This window comes from Zootoca vivipara, chromosome 2, assembly GCF_963506605.1.
Source record: "Zootoca vivipara chromosome 2, rZooViv1.1, whole genome shotgun sequence".
Taxonomy (NCBI): Eukaryota; Metazoa; Chordata; class Lepidosauria; order Squamata; family Lacertidae; genus Zootoca; species Zootoca vivipara.
The window spans coordinates 74,403,645-74,422,014 of record NC_083277.1 but is presented as its reverse complement, the minus strand read 5'-3'; the positions used below and the strand labels follow the sequence as shown (position 1 = coordinate 74,422,014).

Sequence of the window (18,370 nt, the reverse complement as noted above, 5' to 3'; positions counted from 1 at the left end):
TACACATTAGCATCATTTGTCACACTTAGCATATAAAGGGAAGGACAAAAGATTTCCTTAAAGTATGAATGAGAAAGAAGTAAAAAAAGAGAGGCATCCTTCAATGAGATTAAATTTTCCATTTGATGTACTGAGAGGTTTTCAGCAAGATCTATGGCCTTGCAATCAGCCAATCTGTGAATATAGATGGCACCCACCGAAAGAATTATGCTGGTTTTTGGAAATGCAATTCCCAGCCACTGGCTGAGCTTCTGCCAATAAATAAATAAATAAATAAATAAATAAATCCACAGCTGGTCTGCTGTGACTCGGCAGGTTAATACGTACGGCCAGGATAGGAGAAAGCTGAGAAGGCAGAAAATCCTTTAAGCCCTTTCACGTTATGAATGTATCCGATGAAAAAATGCAGCAACTTCCTGAGGCCGATTAGCGTGCTCTTCCAAGTGAGCACATTCAAGGTATTAAATGACTGCTCAAAGAAACAGGAACCATTTCAATTAGAAGCTAAGAAATATTCTAGGAAGAAAAAGGCCTATTTGATCCTGTGAGCCACAACCCATAAATATTATCTGTCTGCTCCTCAGGCACCTTTTCCAAGGAAAGCAACCAATTACCTCTTAAATTACACCTTTGATAAGACTCGTTCATCTTTGCAGACAAGCCGCAGTGCTCACATGGCTTGTCCTATTTAATTTAGGCCATTGCTAAAAGCCGGACAGACAAGATAAATGGCCGATTCACCAGCTGCCCAGGAAATACTGGGGGGGGGGGGGAGGGAACAGAAACCATTCCCACTCCTGAGCTGTGCTGAAAAGAGAAAAACCCAAGAGAACATCAGAGACGCAGATAGGGTTGCTTCTACTTACGAATTTTTTATCCCAATGCATTCCTATGGGATTCGACTTACAATTTTTTTCGACTTACAAATGTGTGTTCAGAACGCATTAAATTCGTAAGTAGAGGTACCACTGTACTTGCTTCCATACAGAGCAATCCTAAACCCCGAGACCTGGGCTGCTGGAAGCATCCCTCCACTGGGTTCTGCCAGCAGGGCCCCACCCCATGACTGCAGAGGCCACTGCTGTGCCTGTGCCCCCTGAAAAATGCAGGCAGCTGAGGTTGCAAGTGTAGGTCCTTGACTTAAATCATTATAGGGGCAGGGACGGAACAGTCAGCCAAGGAGCCAAAGCTGCTCCATCTCCCTTGAGAGCAGGCCCAAGTGGGGTCTCTCATTTCAACCTTGGAGCTGGAGCAGCAAAAATCACTAACAAAATTGCCCACTTTGGCTGGCACAAGTGGCAGAGCTTCAGATGTGGTTGCTGATCCACTGCTCAGCTCTGCCTAACTGCTCCCCAGCCAGGGTTTGGATTGTTCTGCGACTATTAGAAAAAATCATGTGATGCTTTCTATAGAGAGCACTATGTTCTAGTCACAGTGAAGAGACTGTTATAAGGAAACACAATGTGATGAGAATAGGAATTCAAATGTAGATAAGTTGATTTTAAAAAAAAAAGCTTTGCAACCTGACAGACTCTGAAGAAATCCAAGGTGGACAATTATCTTTCAGTGGAGACCACTGTGTGCGCACATCACCTCCTGGGTATGAGAAGAATTGTATCGAAAGAAAATCTCTCACACAACTAGGCTTTTCTAGTATTTTATTATAAAAAAAATCTGGATATTTGCTAGTCAAATACTTGAGCACAAATGCCTACTTGAGAGCTTATGCAACCCTCTAAGCAGCTTCTAACAGGCACCTGAAGAATCTCACAGGCAAGAGAACATTCCCTCGGTTGAAATGCTCACAAAAGAAGTCTCTTGCTCCACACTCACTTTGACACACTTTCTTGATCAGCCTGGCCAAAGAGCCGAGCTGCAAGGCATGGCGCATACCGCTTCCAGAAATCTGACAGAGGCTTGATTGCTTTCCCCTAGATATACCCAGAAAGCCAACAATGGACCATTTATGCAGTTGTGTCAGAGGTGGGCGGGCACTGTGAGTTATTACTGAATTTAAGTAAGCATCTAGCACTCTGTGATCCTTTGCTGGTAAATGATCAGCTTCATGCTCGTACACTGAACGCTCCCTTGTCCAAACCCCTCCAGAAAGGTTTCCAACGGACTGTAGCCTCCCAGGAAACCAAGCATACCCCAAACCCCCTTATTCCTATTGCTACATCCCAACCACCGTCAATTTCACTAAAATCACACCAGAACCATTTTTCACCCTACCGCTTCCATAAAGGTGGCAACAATCCCCCAAATACAGAATTAGTGAAGACACATGCTACTTCTGCCCATAGCAATACATTTTCAACATTTAACCAATCCCTCCGCACTACGTAGAAACCACATGTGACTTTTGCCAACATCTCCCTTCAACCACAGTTGATATTAGTTGACAAACTGTATTCCTGCAGATATGTATGTAGCCCACTGCCAGATTCAGTCTGGGTTTTGCAACTGCAGCCGCTTTAACGTCAGAAATGCACTGCAAAAGGAAGAGACAAAAATTAGTGCTTAACGTAAAGTTAAAAGACAGTTGCTGGCCGATTATAAAGTTACGGTACTTGCACCAATTTTGAGATTGCTACCTTTTTGGGATTTAAAGTTTTAGTTGGGAGTTTCATGTGAGCATACAAAAATTGAAGCCACCAAATACCACAAAGTGCATGATTTAAGTTTAGTAGTGGAAAAACAAAAAGGGCCTTGAATCCACCTTAAACCTGGTTGCAGTTTGTCTTCAAGCTTGATCCTGTGCACCAAACAATTGGTGCAGTGATTACATAACTTTATGACCACTGCTCCGTAGCAATTTATATTTTCATACATATTCATTCACAAAATAGATGGGTTTATGAAGATAGATAATAAACTTTATTTGCAAAGCCAACGGCCATAGCAACAAAATACATGCAATATAAAATTAAAAACAACAAGGATAAAAAGATCATATGATTATGATTGTCGATTAAAAGGTGGCCCTTAGTCTCATTGCACCCTCGATAAATCTGGCAACTTTTGTTGTTCTCTGGTCATTTTGATCTGATAGAAGAAAGAACAACGTGGCCTCAGTTGGGCGGCCTGGGAGAGTTAGAAGTAGGGGTGTAATGAGATCGAGCCGCAAGTCTTTGTAGAGAGGACATGACAGAAGGATGTGCGCTACTGTTTCTGTGTTGCCGATTCCACAGGGACAGAGTCGTTTTTCTGCTGGAATCTTTTGAAATCTGCCCTCGAGTACGGCGGAGGGCAGCACATCCAATCTGGCTAATGTAAAAGCACGTCTGAATTTTGAGATGGTTAGTCTATACAGATATCGTGGCAGGGGTTCCAGCTGGGAGGGGGAAAAGAAGGTAAACCAAGGGCAAGATTTCTTTAGGATGGCCAGGTTGTTCTGTTGCTCAAGGTCTTTTAGGCGCTGTCCAATTAGCCTTTTTGCATTGGTATGGCCCATCATGAGGAGCTGTTGTGGATGGAGTCCGCAGGAAATGAGTTTTTGGTGCACTAGTTTGGACCACACACTTTTATGAGAGTCCTGTAACACTAGAGGCAGTAGGCCGGTCGGATTTAAATTTAAGCGGAGCCAGTAGTTCAGTGTTCTTTGCCAGGATCGGGTTTCTACAGAGGGCAGGCTTGCTTCCAGGCGTAAGGCAGCATTTGGGACACATGGAGGAACTGCAAAAATCTGTCTTAAGAATTTAGATTGAACAGTTTCGAGAATTCTGCAGTGATTGCCCGTCCAAATTTGGGCCCCATAGAGTATCTGGGCCAGCGGTTTGGCCTGAAAGACTTTGAGGGCTGCTGGAATGTATTTGCGGCCCTTCGTGTGAAAAAAGCGGGATAACATCTTTACGCTTTGGGTTGCTTTTTCTTTGACCCATTTTTGGTGTACGTCCCAGAGTCCTGATGCCTGAAAGACTATGCCCAGATATTTAAAGGCTTTAACTTGCTCAATTAAGTGATTGTCCATGCTCCATCTATGTGATCGATGTTTCCTGGCGAAGACCAAAACTTTGGTTTTCTGATGGTTTACCACCAACTGCTCTCTCTTGCAATATGCTGAAAATTCTCCTAGCAGCCTTTTGAGGCCTATTTTTGTTCTAGACAGGAGGACTGTATCGTCAGCATATAGAAGGACTGAAATTGGTTTGGTGGCCAACCTGGGGGCATGGAATTCCGGCGCTGTTAAGGTTTTGATCATATCATTGATGTATAGATTGAATAAGGCTGGGGCCAGAATACATCCTTGCTTAACTCCTCTAGAGGCGGATATAGGCCCTGTAAGATGGCCATTTGTGGAAGATCTAACATACAACGTAGTTTCATTATATAGGCCATTGATCAAGAAAAGTAGTCTTTTATCTATAGTGGAAGTGTTCAATTTGGCCCAGAGTCTGACACGAGAAATGGAGTCGAAAGCAGCCTTGAGATCTATAAAGGCTGCATATAAAACCCCACGGTTTTTTTTAGCGTATTTCTCAATGAGGTGGGCCAGGACAAAGCAGTGGTCTATAGTAGTTCTGCCCTGCCTGAAGCCCGCTTGCTCCTCGGCCAAAATAGCCTCCTCTTCCATCCAGCTGCTTAGTTTGAAGTAAAGATGTTTTGTGTATAGTTTGCTGGGAATAGAGAGAAGGCTGATTGGTCTGTAACTTGCTGGGTTCGATGTGGGACCGTTTTTGTATATTGGGATGATTATCGCCGTTGCCCATTCTTTGGGAAAAAGACCTGTAGAATCAATGAGAGAGAAGATTTTCGCGAGCAGTGGAGCCCACCACCCGGCATTGGTCTTCAAAAATTCTGCTGGGATATAGTCAATGCCAGGGGCCTTGTTATTTCTTAGCAGGGCGATCAGTTTCTCAATCTCCTCTTTTGATACTGGTGGCCATTGCGGTAGAGCCTCAAGTTGAGCACTTAGCATGTTAGTCTTGGCTTCCTCGTCATGGAATAGTGATTGGAAATGACGGGCCCATGCCTGAGGTTCTACAGTGCAGATGGGACCATTACACTCCTGATTCGTTAAGTGGGATGGGTTTATGAAGCATTATAATATCCTTCTGCTGTGGTGAAGAATAATTACGAAACAGTGGGTTATATCCAGAATCACTGTTCACTACGACTGTTTGTGGACTACTTCAGCAGCATTGGATGCCATAAAACAAAGCTTTACAGCTTGTTTGCACCAGATAAGAATCTGATATATTGCTTCCTTCAAAGACTTAATAGTCTTCAGAGACTTTCAGAGACTTATAAGACTTCTGTTTATTTGGTTCTGTTTTGAAGAGAATCCATTAAGAGTTTCTATTTCGAGACATTCAGAGAAATATAAGATTTCTGTTTATTTGGTTTTGAAGAGAGTTCATATTTTATATATTTCATTTTGTTTATGATTGTATAGATTTCATAAAGAGTTGATATTTGACATTTTATTATCGTACTTGGTCATATGTGTTGCCTTGGATACTACTGATCCTGTGCACCAGCATGCAGTGACAATAAGACATAATTTCAGCACTGGCACAAGGGCAGAGAACCACAGATACAGTCTCTCCAAAGCCAGAAGCTGTGGTTATCAGTGAGGGGCAGGATCCCATCCCTAACACTGTGGCAAGTAATGAGAGGCTTGAAAACAGCAAAGATGGCAGCTTCAGAGTGCCTCCAATGCACAGTGTGCATATCAGGGAGAATCTCCACCCTTCTTTTGAGCCCAGAAGAGGGTCTGACCTTGCACTGGACTTTGGAGGCACATAAAGCAAGATCTCAGAGACCAGCCCTTTCCCTTCTCTCACCACTTCTGGAGCTCTGCACACTAGACCATCTCTTCTGAAGGGCAACTCAGATCTGATGAAGGGAGGACATCTGTTGGTAGGCTTCTATTAACAAGTGAAGGCAAACTGCCTGATCCATTTCTGCTGAGGGCATGCCCTCCAGAAGTTGATTTACAGCCACTCCAGTCATCTCTGATCACTGGCTGGGGCTGATGGGAGTTATAGCCAAAAACATCTGGACAGCACTAAGCTGTGGGAGGCAGACCTAGAGGATAAGATGGCACAACCTCAGAATGCCAATGTGACCAGGAGAGGATACAAAGCAATAAAAATTATGATCCCCTGCAGAATCCATCACTTATTTTATCTTATAAAATTTATATACTGCTTGACCCTCAAAGCTGTTTACTTCTTGATGCAGAATGTTGAGTTTTGTAGTGCCAAGTATGGCATCTTGGGATAGAAGAATGCTACTAACAATTTTTATTATTTGGACAGCTTGCCTGACCTGTAGCTTTACATCCATAAGATTGCACTTTAAATCAACCAAAGCAGGATGCCCCTGCAAATAAACTGAAGTAGCTCTCCCCATTTCCCAAGAACTGCTTGGTCCACAGAATTAAAGGACTCTCATTAGAGCCACCCTCTGCCCCCAGATCTTCCAGATAGCATTCTCCTCATGCATATCTTTTACTCTTTTGTGCCCATGCAGTTCCTCAGTAATCCAAGTAGGTCCATAGCCTATTTGAAGGTGCATTGGTGCTAAAAAGAAAAGAAGCCAAGAAGAATAAAGCGAAGTTTCTAATCATATTCCGTTAAGGAGGCTTGTGATCTTGAAAGATCACAGCTTGTTCTTTCCTCTCGCAGCAATTCTGGCACTAGCCCAGCATGTTCTGGCCTTTTAGCTAGTGCCATTGACATTCTTCACATGAGTGATGACACAAAAGGGCTACAAGTGCATGCAAAGGGGGAAGGGGGGGAAGCGGCAATACCAGACCTTACGAGGCATCTTGAGATGGAGGGGAAGGATCCTGACTCTCCGGCTCCGGGGGAGGAGCTGGCACTGAGTCCTCTTTCTTCTGCGCAGCCAGGAAATCATGAATTGCCTTCTCTATCTGCGGCCTGAAGATGTGGTTTAGTTTTGGATCCACCACCTGAGAAATAATTCTGTCCACTCCGGCTTCCAGCATCCCAGACCTGGGGCAGAGACAAAGGAGTCATTCAGCTCCTCCAGAAAGCTTCCCTTCTTCCCCCCACTGGAGCTCTCCAGAGCCGTCATGTCAGCTGCAATTAGCATTAACATGGTGTGAACTATGGCTCTTTTGGTAGCTCCTGTATCACTAGACAGGCATTCCATCCGGTACAAAGAGAACCAAGAGGTTTTGAACCAGCTGCCTTTGAGGGCCCCAGCAGAACCTGCAGCAGACATCTGCTCACCCAACTGCTTTAAAAAAATGTATGCTGGGTGGGAGCCACTGCAGGGTGTCCATGGCACACAAAGCAGCAAATACTGTAAAACCTAACTTGGCATCAACAAGAGGAAAAAACATCACACTGGAGGAGATAGGCGGGATATGAGGGGAGGTGATCTTTTTGGCTAGGGCACTTAGGACGAAAATGCAGAAAGGCGGCCTTCACCCCAGGACCCGCCACGATCAGCTGCTCCCCACATCTGCCAGTCTAGACACACCGGTACTTTTTACAAGACAAACAAAAATAAACACAAGCACCACAAGACAAAGAGCTTTTCTGGGAACCGTGTCAGAAACCAAAAAGCGACTTATTACTTCAAGGCTGTGCTGGATAAAAAGAGCAGGGCATGGGCTGTCTGGTGGGGTTAAGTCATGTCTGCAACAGGCCAGGGGAGGCAAACACAGAGACACTGCACAGCCGTTGGGAAGCAGCTGCCTGGGTAGAAAAAACACACCCAAACAGCCAATATTGTTTTGAGTCTACATGGGCACTTAAGATCTGAAGTCTCTTGACACTTGGTCTCCATGAAGGGCATGCCTGGCCTGGCACAAATTCTAGGGTCAGATTGTTCTGATGCTCTTCCAACTCCTGCAGCTTGCGCACTGTGCCACGTACTAAAAATGGCAGCTACGTGCCATGCAGCAATACTCTCATTGCAGGGCCCCCTGAGTACTTAGAGTAGCCGATGGAGACACAAGGAGCTTCCAGGCTGGCTGCTGGGAAAGCATTCATGCAAATATATTCATGCAAAACTTGCAAAGGTTATACAATGCCAGTTCATTGAACGTTCATGTTTGTGCGGAGATTATATGGCACTGCCAGCTAGGGGTTGTCGTCCCACATTTTCTAGTCTAATTTCCCATCACTTTTCTTACCGGACTTCTTGCAGTGAGAAAAGTGATGTGCTAACTGCACTAGAAATGGGGTAACAACCAAATTTGTACATTTAAACAGGCTGTTTGGAAGTGTCCGCATTTGAGCATCCCCAGAATTAATGAAGGCAAATAAAAGAGAACTCAGCTGTACATGGTGTACACAACATGTTTAGAAACCATACAAAAACTGAGCAAGGAAGTCAACCAGGACATGACAAGCTCAATATGTCTCCCCGCCATTGACTACTTGCAGCAAAACAATCTGTTACAGAATTGATGGAGTACAATGCATAAGCAACTTCTGCTCCACGGCTGAACCACTGACTACAGAATTTGACACTTTGACTACAGAATTTGACACTTTGACTACAGAATTTGACTACAAGATGGCCTGGGGAAAGCTCTCATAGTAACCACTGTCTCAAGGCTCATCCACACCTGCTACCCTGCTGCATTGCCCTGGGGAAATCCACTGTTTACTGCTGAATTGGAGAAAACATCATTAGTGTTTTCTCCTTATTTGCATTTGCTCCAATTTAGTGATAAGAGCAGGTTTTCGGGGGGGGGGCAGAGCAAAAACACTTGGACCTGTGGGTGAGCCCTCACTGTCCTACTTCACAATTAAAAATTATGGAACTGGAGTTTTTAACCTGAACATGCCTCTATGAAGGAAAATGGCTTATAAATGCAACTCAGGATGTTTCAACAATAACTTACCATGAGCTTACCATACAAGAGAAATACCTACCGGTAGCATGTAACCTGTGCTTTATGTTGATGGAGTCATACAGCCATTGAGACAGACTATGATATGTACGACCCTATAGGTTCACTGTCCGCAACTACAGACAACACTCACAGCTTAATGCCAACACTCAATGCCCAGATGTCAGGTATTTTAGATATATTGCTTTGTGAATGGTCCCTGTCATTTTTACATTTAAGCTTCATCATAATTATTACAGCCTATGTTCATTTACTTCTGACTGTACTCTATATACATCCCAGTGAAGGCTCCTCCTGTATTCATGGCAAAACCACCTCTAGATTTCATGGTTTTCATGGCAGCCATGGGGCTGCTTCAGTTTGCCATTAATCACTCTCAACTTAAGTCTTGGTGATGATGAAATGGGTGGTTTGAAAAGAGAGGAAGGGTTGTCCAAGTGATCTCATTGTCATGGTCAAACCACTTCCTGGTGAAGTTTGATATGGTATTGCCAAATGTATATAACACCCAGCTCTCTCTTTTTCATCCAATGGAGGTAATGAACCATTGCTTGAACACTACCACAGATTGTATGTGGGCAACCCCCCCAAAATATGTAGTCTAGGAGTGCAGCAGCAACCAAAGCATCCAGGAGCAGTGCCAGATCAAGGAGCACCCCTAGATTATGCACTTGATCCAAAGGAAGTGCAGCTTAAAGGGAATCTGGCTGTTGTATGTCTCTGCATTGATTCAACTAGTGTGCTGCCTGCACCCTTTCTGAAGAAGCAGAAGATGTGGCCACACCCAGGATGGATTTTTGCAGCATATTTCATGTGAGGCTGTCCTTGAAAATTCATAGAATCATAGAGTTGGAAGAGACCACAAGGGCCATCCAGTCCAACCCCCTGCCAAGCAGGAAACACCATCAAAGCATTCCTGACAGATGGCTGTCAAGCCTCCGCTTAAAGACCTCCAAAGAAGGAGACTCCACCACACTTCTTGGTAGCAAATTCCACTGTCGAACAGCTCTTACTGTCAGGAAGTTCTTCCTAATGTTTAGGAAGAATCTTCTTTCTTGTAGTTTGAATCCATTGCTCCGTGTCCGCTTCTCTGGAGCAGCAGAAAACAACCTTTCTCCCTCCTCTATATGACATCCTTTTATATATTTGAACATGGCTATCATATCACCCCTTAAGCTTCTCTTCTCCAGGCTAAACATACCCAGCTCCCTAAGCCGTTCCTCATAAGGCATCGTTTCCAGGCCTTTGACCATTTTGGTTGCCCTCCTCTGGACACGTTCCAGCTTGTCAGTATCCTTCTTGAGCTGTGGTGCCCAGAACTGGACACAGTACTCCAGGTGACGTCTGACCAGAGCAGAATACAGTGGTACTATTACTTCTCTTAATCTAGATGTTATACTCCTATTGATGCAGCCCAGAATTGCATTGGCTTTTTTAGCTGCTCTCAAGCCAGGTGCCACCCATCCTGTATTTGTGCCTTTCATTATTTTTTTTGCCCAAGTGTAGTACTTTACATTTCTCCCTATTAAAATTCATCTTGTTTGCTTTGGCCCAGTTCTCTAATCTGTTAAGGTCATTTTGAAGTGTGATCCTGTCCTCTGGGGTATTAGCCACCCCTCCCAATTTGGTGTCATCTGCAAACTTGATCAGGATGCCCTCAAGCCCATCAAATTGTTTATAAAGATGTTGAATAAGACTGGGCCCAAGACAGAACCCTGTGGCACCCCACTAGTCACTTCTCTCCAGGATGAAGAGGAGCCTTTGGGTTCGGTCAGCCAGCCAGTTACAAATCCACTGAATGGTAGCATTGTCTAGCCCGCATTTTACCAGCTTCTTTACAAGAATATCATGGGGCACCTTGTCAAAGGCCTGGCTGAAATCAAGATAGGCTACATCCACAGTGTTCCCTTCATCTACCAGGCTTGTAATTCTGTCAAAAAATGAGATCAGATTAGTCTGATATGACTTATTTTTCAGAAACCCATGCTGACATTTAGTGATCACAGCGTTCCTTTCTAGGTGCTCACAGACCATTTGCTTAATGATCTGCTCTAGAATCTTTCCTGGTACTAATGTCAGGCTGACTGGGCGGTAATTGTTTGGGTCCTCTCTTTTCCCCTTTTTGAAAATAGGGACATTTGCCCACCTCCAGTCTGCTGGGACTTCACCTGTTCTCCAGGAATTCTCAAAGATTACTGCCAGTGGTTCTGAATTGTTTGGAAGCTTTAGCAAGTACAAAATGTAGTAACCAGGTTACAATTTGAAGCAAGGCAATTCAAAGGACCATCTTCCGCCGGAGTCTGTCTGCTGTTTATGACTGTCAGAGACCTTGCACTCCTACCTTCAGAGGTACAGATGGTTGGCAGGAAGGGCTTTTTCAATAATTGTATTAATTCCCAGCTTCTGTCAACCTAGCAGTTCTAAAGCATGCCAGCGCAAGTAGATAAATAGGCACTGCTGCAGCGGGAAAGAATTTTCGTGCGCTCTGGTTTCGTCAGTCCTCTGTGTGCCAGTAGCAGTTTAGTCATGCTGGCCGCATGACCCAGAAAATTGTCTGTGGACAAACACCAACTCCTTTGGCCTGAAAAGTGAGATGAGCACCACACCCCATAGTCTGCTTTGACTGGACCTTGACCGTCCAGAAGTCCTTTACCTTATTTCACCAGGCATTGGGGATCATTTTAAATTTAAATCCTGCTGATTTTCAGTATTGCTTTAGTTTTTAACTTGGTTCTTTTTAATTTTATTGTGCTATTACTGCTGTATTTGTTTTTAACTTATTTTGTACACCACCATGCAACCTCTTGTAGCCAAAAGGCACGCTACAAGTCTTCTAAATAACTACGGTAATCTGCCATAATACAGATTAATAAATTAAGGCTGCAACCCTATGTGGAATAAAGCATCTCTGCATACAATGGGACTAACTTTCACGCAACATCAGGGAAGCACTTCGTAAAGCTTGCAAGCCACCTCCCGCTCTCATTCTAAGCACATTTCAATAACCATTTCTTGAGTCCTATCACTATCAGTCAGGAACACAGCAGCATATTATATAAAATTAAAATTATGTACATTGAACAAACAGCTAACGCAGCCTGGCCTTCAACAAAATTAGGGAAGAATGTGTCTGCAAAGAACACAATTATGTTTAGTGAACTGGATTAGTTACACTACAGTACAGCAATAGTTCAAGGAGCAAAACACTACTTCACTCTGTTGGACAGCACCAGAACCCCAGTGACATTAAGCTCATCGTGCTACTGTATCTCATGCTGGAAGTTGGTAAAAGCAAACAGAACTATGACTACAAGTTCATCAGATGCTCTTTTCCTCCTGCAGATCTCCATTAGGCAGCCACAAGTGACACTCTTGGAGAAACATGGTGTTAATCAGCAATGAGATTTTAAGTAATTTCAATGGATGAAGAGCCACAATCTATCAGGAATATTTCTTTGACCAGGCATCCCCAAACTTCGGCCCTCCAGATGTTTTGGACTACAATTCCCATCTTTCCCAACCACTGGTTCTGTTAGCTAGGGATCATGGGAGTTGTAGGCCAAAACATCTGGAGGGCCGCAGTTTGGGGGTGCCTGTCTTAGACAATCCCATCAAAATTTAGGGGTCTTGTGCAAATGTAGGAGGTTACCTTCATGAGTTTAAAAAAACAATTCATTATTGTCATTTATATTTTAGCAGCTTTTACTTACTTAATAACGCTCTGCCTCAAGCCATTCCGCAACTGGTTTTTGTTCATTGCTGGGTTCCATTCCTGCTTATCCAGGTGGGTAGACACAAAGTTGTCCACTTTCTGTCTCAAATTCTGGTAGGCTGGCTAAACAAAATAGCTCAATTAATATAACCCTGAAGTGTTTCTTTCAAAATCCACACAGACCACTGACACCACACTGAAACACAGGGAAGCCGACGAGTTCCTCCATAACGGGGCTGGGTGGGGACTAGGGAGAAGAGAGGATAAGGGAATAAAAAGCAAAATCCCTGTAATCCTGGCAACTCCTTAGACGAGGCCTCCCCTTACGATCCTGCAGAGAGACCCTCCGCGGGGCTGCTATGGGGAGAGGCGCTTACCTTGGTGTCGACGTCGGCCAGGCAGTCCCTGCGGAAGGCGTCGAAGAGGCCACGGCTCTTGAGCTGCCCCACGATGAGGGAGATGAGCTGCGCGTCGCCAGGGGGCAGCGAGGCCGGGTCCGTCGCTCCAGGCCCCGACGAGCTCCCGCCGCCTCCGCCCGTGCCGGACGACGCCCCGCCCGGCTCCGCCATCCCCCCCGGCACGGCCCTCCCAGCGCCGCCCGACGGGCCGCCGGAACAGCAGCGTCCCCGCCGCCCTCGCTCCCGCCAGGTGCTGCTGCAGGGGCCGATGGTGGCAACGCCGCCGCCGCCGCCGCGGCACCCTCTGCTGATCGTGCCGCGGCAGCTGTTGGTGACGTTGCCGTCGCGGAGCATTTGCGTCATGCCTTCCCGCTGCATGCTGGGAATCAGAGGCCTCCTCTCTCTGGGCTAGGAGGGCGCAGACTCCCAGGAGGCTTTTATCGCGATAGCCATCTGGCAGGCTCGCTGCCCCAGCTGCAAAAACCTGCAAAATTTGTGGATTTGTTGGCGCGGAGTCATCGCGCTCCGCTAATATTCAAGTCCGGGTGGGGTTCTAGATGAGTTATGGGAAGGGCAACGGGGATAAGAAAAGCAGCCCTGAATGCTGCAATTGTTGCAGACACGGGAGCGACCCCCCAAGTCCTGCTGCCGCCAGAAAGTGCTCGCACTGCTCGTTTTGCAGGAGGACCTCCTGGTTGTCAGTCCCTTGCACATAGGGTTGCCATAGGTCCCCCCCCCCAGGACACGTCCTCTTTTTCATGGGGATGTAAAATGAGAGTCGTCATAGCGATCCATAGTTAAAAGTAGAAGTCGGCAATTGTGTCCTCTTTTCTGCTCTTCAAAACAATGGCAACCCTACATCACAGTACCCATTTTAATCCCCTCTTTTTTGCCTTTGGGGATGCCTTGTTACACTTCCGTTAGTGTGGGTTACTAGAGTAGTCATCCCTCAGGTTCTTCCCCAAAGAGGACAGGGCTACTTGTAGGGCAGACTGAAATGCTCCATTCTGCGCAACTGTTCAAGCCTCTTTTTCACCTGACATCCCTCTGAAAGACAAATCCCTTGAGTTGGGGGTATTTGTGTGTGTGCATCTTTGCCCCTAGCACTCTCATCCATGCACACCCTAACAGCGCATATGCAACGTTTGTGTGAAACCCTACAATCGTAAACATGCCTGCTCAGAAGTAAGCCCTGCAGGACTTCCTGTTGCACCAGGGGCCCTGCCTCTAGTCTAGACAGTGGACTGCCAGCTAAGGCCATCAATATAAAGGGGGGGGGGCACCAGGACTTGGAGCTCACTTAAAGTGTTCTCCAACATTTCAGATGGAAACAGACACATGTAACCCCCATTTTTTGTAGAAAAGTAAGACTACCCCAGCCCCTCATTTAACACTCGCTGAAGGCTCTCCTCTGCCTGCTATATTCATTTACTCTACAATAGCTTGCCATGCATTGATTTAATAGAAAATTTGGTGTTATTTGCTTTGCTTAATTTTTTTAAAAAAACATGCCTGGTAATATGCTACCAGCTCGAGCAATACCTCGGCAATTGTAGCAGGCTGAGCCAGAGTGGTGTAGTGCTTGGAGTGTTGGACTAAGACCTGAGAAATAGGGGCCCAAATTTTTAGTCTGCTATTATGCTCAGTGACCGATTATGGGCTAGTTAGTAACTATCTATCGGTTTAACCTATTTCACAGGTTTTTCCCCTCAAGGATAAAAGTGGGGGGGGGGGAGTGCACCATGTACACCAAGCTAAGTTATTTCGCAGAAAGGTGGGGTATATATTATAAATGTTCCTAACTCCCCTCTCCCAATTAAAAGCCATTTTCTTAATGCTTATACTCAACCTAAAACATTTAGAGTCACTTAATCTACATCCAAACAATTTTCTAATGTGCCCACAGCAAAGCCTAAATGCTTCTGTGTGATGACATTGCCCACTACATTATGCTGCCTGAAACAGAGCCCCAATTCCACTCCACTAGAACCAACTCTTTAAAAGTCTTGCCACACCATTCAGACATGTTATTGCCTGCATTTTTCCACCCCTGACCACTGTGCTACCTGAATCAGGCTGCTTCACTATAAAATGCAGACTAACTGGGAGTTGCAGCCATGGATGCCATTGGGACACCCTTCCTCTTTCAGCCTGAATCATCTCACAGGGTTAAGGTGAGGTTAAAATGGGCTAACCCTCTGATCTCCTTGGAGGAGAACTAAATTAACATGTCTGCCATGTCTGCAGTTGTCACTCAGGGATCATCCAGACTTGTGTCATGTTTCTAGGTAGAGGTCTGCACTTTAAAACTCCTTGTCTGAGTATTTTTTTTTCCTTCAGCGTTTCCCCTGCATAAACCCAATTGGAACAAATTGCAATCCGTGAAAAATCTGGATTTCTGTTTGTTGTCATTCAGCATTAAAGAGCAGATTTTCCTGCGGAAAGCTGGGCAAAAACAAAAAAATAGCACTCAGACACGGAGCGTTAAATCGCATACTGTACCTGTGCCTAAAAAGCTGTGCTGATGAGCCCTAAGTGTGATATGTAAACTGGCCACAAGAGGGTACTGCAGCTTCACAGTTGTTAAATAAGGTGGTGGTGTGGAGAGCAGGCTTGCTCTGAATTAGCTTTGAGAGCAGGTTGAAAAATTCTGTAGTATAATTCACCTGCTTTCGCTGACTTGCGCCCTTGATCTCATGTAAGCAGTAAATAGGGCTGCTTTACAATTTGGGGAGAAGTACTCTTGTGAACCTCCACATTTCAATCCCAACAACACAAAAGCCAGCTTGCTTTTAACTGCCTTTTGGGGTACTTTGCATATATAATAATGCACAAATTATCACCGGGGATACCCAGATGATTATGAGTCACGTGAATGTGCACTTGTTGCATTGCAACTAATCTATGAGAACAAATCCTCCAAATATGCTGCAAGAACAAGATGAGTGAAATGCAAGCAGCAGCACAGCTCTGCAACCATGGCTCTCCAACTCCCTTGACACACAGGAACACTTCCAACATGGATCTTACATGGTTGACAGAGGGGGGGGGGAAGCCCTGCAGGGAAGGGGTGTGGGTGTGCCTCAGACAGAAGGGTATACCTCTCCCACTATTCAGATGTCTGGATTCCAATGTTAACACTGAAGCAAGCAATGCTACCTGGCAGCCCGCTGAAATGATTGGAAAAATCAGTGGTAGCTGGTACCCCTTGGGACCGATTGGTTGGAAGGCAGATGTGCCAACAGTAGAAGGAGCCAGAGCCAATTACATTCTAGTTTTGCCACCCACCCTCCTTCCTTCTCAGTTCTACAAAGGGCAACACTGAGACTAAGGAGTAGTAAAATGTCAGGCAAGTGCCATTCCCTGGACTCATTGAAAATAGGCAGGAATATGATGATGGGCTGAGATTTGTGGAAGAGTGCCTCGCCCATTTGCCCCATGGGCCAATCTCAACTGGAAAACTCAGCCAACAAAGTCCTTGAAAATTTTGGGCCTCAGTTATTGGTTGTAATGCGCAAGATCAGCAGGTCCTCCAGATACTGTGAGATCTACTGAAGTTTTGTTCCAAGGAAAAGAGCAAGCTTGACAGCTCTCAATCCCACAGGGACTGATCCATCATTCCTCCTAGTCCTACCTGCTTTAGGTAGTAGAAGAAAGGGGGAAGGGATTTATGTGAACTAAACTCTTGTGCCATAGGAATGGATGTTTTCCTAACCAATATTACCACAGACACCATCGCTCGCAACATCCGCCCGCACAAGGTTTTCCTGAGTTGTTTCTTAATTGCAGGTGTTTCACAGAGTTTCGTAAGCAGCGTGCAGTCAAGACTGTTGCCTGCTCTCCCTGGAGTTCACAAGACATTCTGGTTCTTCTCTGTCACAGAGGGCAAAGCTAGAAGGGTGATTGGTTTCTTGGACTTGTCACCAATATTTACTATTGTTGTTGTTTAGTCGTTTAGTCGTGTCCGACTCTTCGTGACCTCATGGACCAGAGCACGCCAGGCACTCCTGTCTTGCACTGCCTCCCGCAGTTTGGTCAAACTCATGTTGGTAGCTTCAAGAACACTGTCCAACCATCTTGTCCTCTGTCGTCCCCTTCTCCTTGTGCCCTCAATCTTTCCCAACACTTCCCAAATACTTTTCCAGGGAGTCTTCTCTTCTCATGAGGTGGCCAAAGTATTGGAGCCTCAGCTTCACGATCTGTCCTATATTTACTATATATTTACTATAGGCCAGCTCAAACATGCAAAATAAACCTCCCACATGAGAGCTTACTCATGTGGATAATTCAGTGCATGAGTTCACAGCTTCCTGGTGGCAATTTCTACTGTCATGCCAGTACATTTTCCTGCTGTGGGAGTCACTTCTAGGTATATCTACCCCCCATTGTAGCTGATAGACCATTGGCCCAAATGTGTACATTAAGTACAGGAGTAGCATCTCTTCTGACTACTGAAGCAGGTGGCAGGAGGCAGAATTTTGCATGCAAGCACAGTCCTCGGTGCCTGATTAAAATTCAGCTGCCCTGAGAAAGCAGTGCAAGCTACCCAGTACCATCTGTCAGCGAGGGTGGGGGGAGATATATATACTCGCATTCAAAGGCATAAAACCTATACACTGAAAAAGACTGATCTGAATGCAAGTGTTGGCCTAGGCGACAAGGGATCTGAACACTAAACTGCCATCTTCACTTGGCATTTCAAAGGGTCCCACACTACGGGCCTTCTAATGTGATCTTTGCACAAGGGTTTGCGTTGGCTTGCATGTGGGGCGGGGAGCGGTCCTGCAGGCTGATTCTGTGCATTTGACCTCCCCAGGTTGCACCATATCTGTGCCAACTCAGTGCCAATCCTTTAGAAGTCCAAACAGAAGCATCCATGGCTTCAACTGAGACTTGAGGACACAGTTCACACAACAGAAAGATAAAGAAACCCCTGAAATTGGCAAGTGGCACTCCTTTCCCAACAATATTCCTTCCTGAACTTCCAGCTGTGCACTAGGGGACTAAATTGGGAGTGGGATATATGTCAGCCGCCGTCCTGACGTCTCCTGTAGCCAGAACTTGATGTGATTGGAATCATGGGTGATGGCATCAAAATGGGCAATCTCTTATCAAGTTCCCCCCTCTTTCCTCTGACAATGGCTGCATGATGGGCTTAGGGACAGAGGGTAGATTTGGTTCAGTTCACATTTAAAGCCCAATCTACCGAGTTATCTATCAAGTGCATATACAGGTGAAACTCAGAAAATTAGAATATCGTCGGAAAGTGCATTTATTTCAGTAACGCAACTTAACAGGTGAAACCAATATATGAGATAGATGCATGACATGCAAAGCAAGATATGTCAAGCCTTTATTTGTTGTCATTGTAATGATTTGTCGTTAGGTGGGTCATTCTAAATGGAATGTAATTAATGAAAT

General features: G+C 45.3%; 1 protein-coding gene across 2 annotated transcripts; it reads right to left on the bottom strand.

The window, feature by feature from the left end:
• Nucleotides 1–1,508: 1,508 nt before the first annotated feature.
• BOD1 (biorientation of chromosomes in cell division 1) lies at nt 1,509–13,249 on the bottom strand. 2 transcript variants are annotated; one of them, XM_060271704.1, is made up of 4 exons: nt 12,929–13,249; nt 12,550–12,674; nt 6,768–6,962; nt 1,509–2,491 (listed from the first exon to the last, which is right to left on the bottom strand). In XM_060271704.1, the coding sequence occupies exons 1-4, from the start codon at nt 13,118–13,120 to the stop codon at nt 2,446–2,448; spliced, it is 558 nt and encodes a 185-aa protein (XP_060127687.1). In that variant the 5' UTR covers nt 13,121–13,249; the 3' UTR covers nt 1,509–2,445. The 2 variants fall into 2 exon arrangements, with proteins under 2 accessions (XP_060127687.1, XP_034961199.1); XM_035105308.2 differs by having other exon boundaries at nt 6,763–6,962; nt 12,929–13,244.
• Between the last annotated feature and the right edge of the window lie 5,121 nt (nt 13,250–18,370).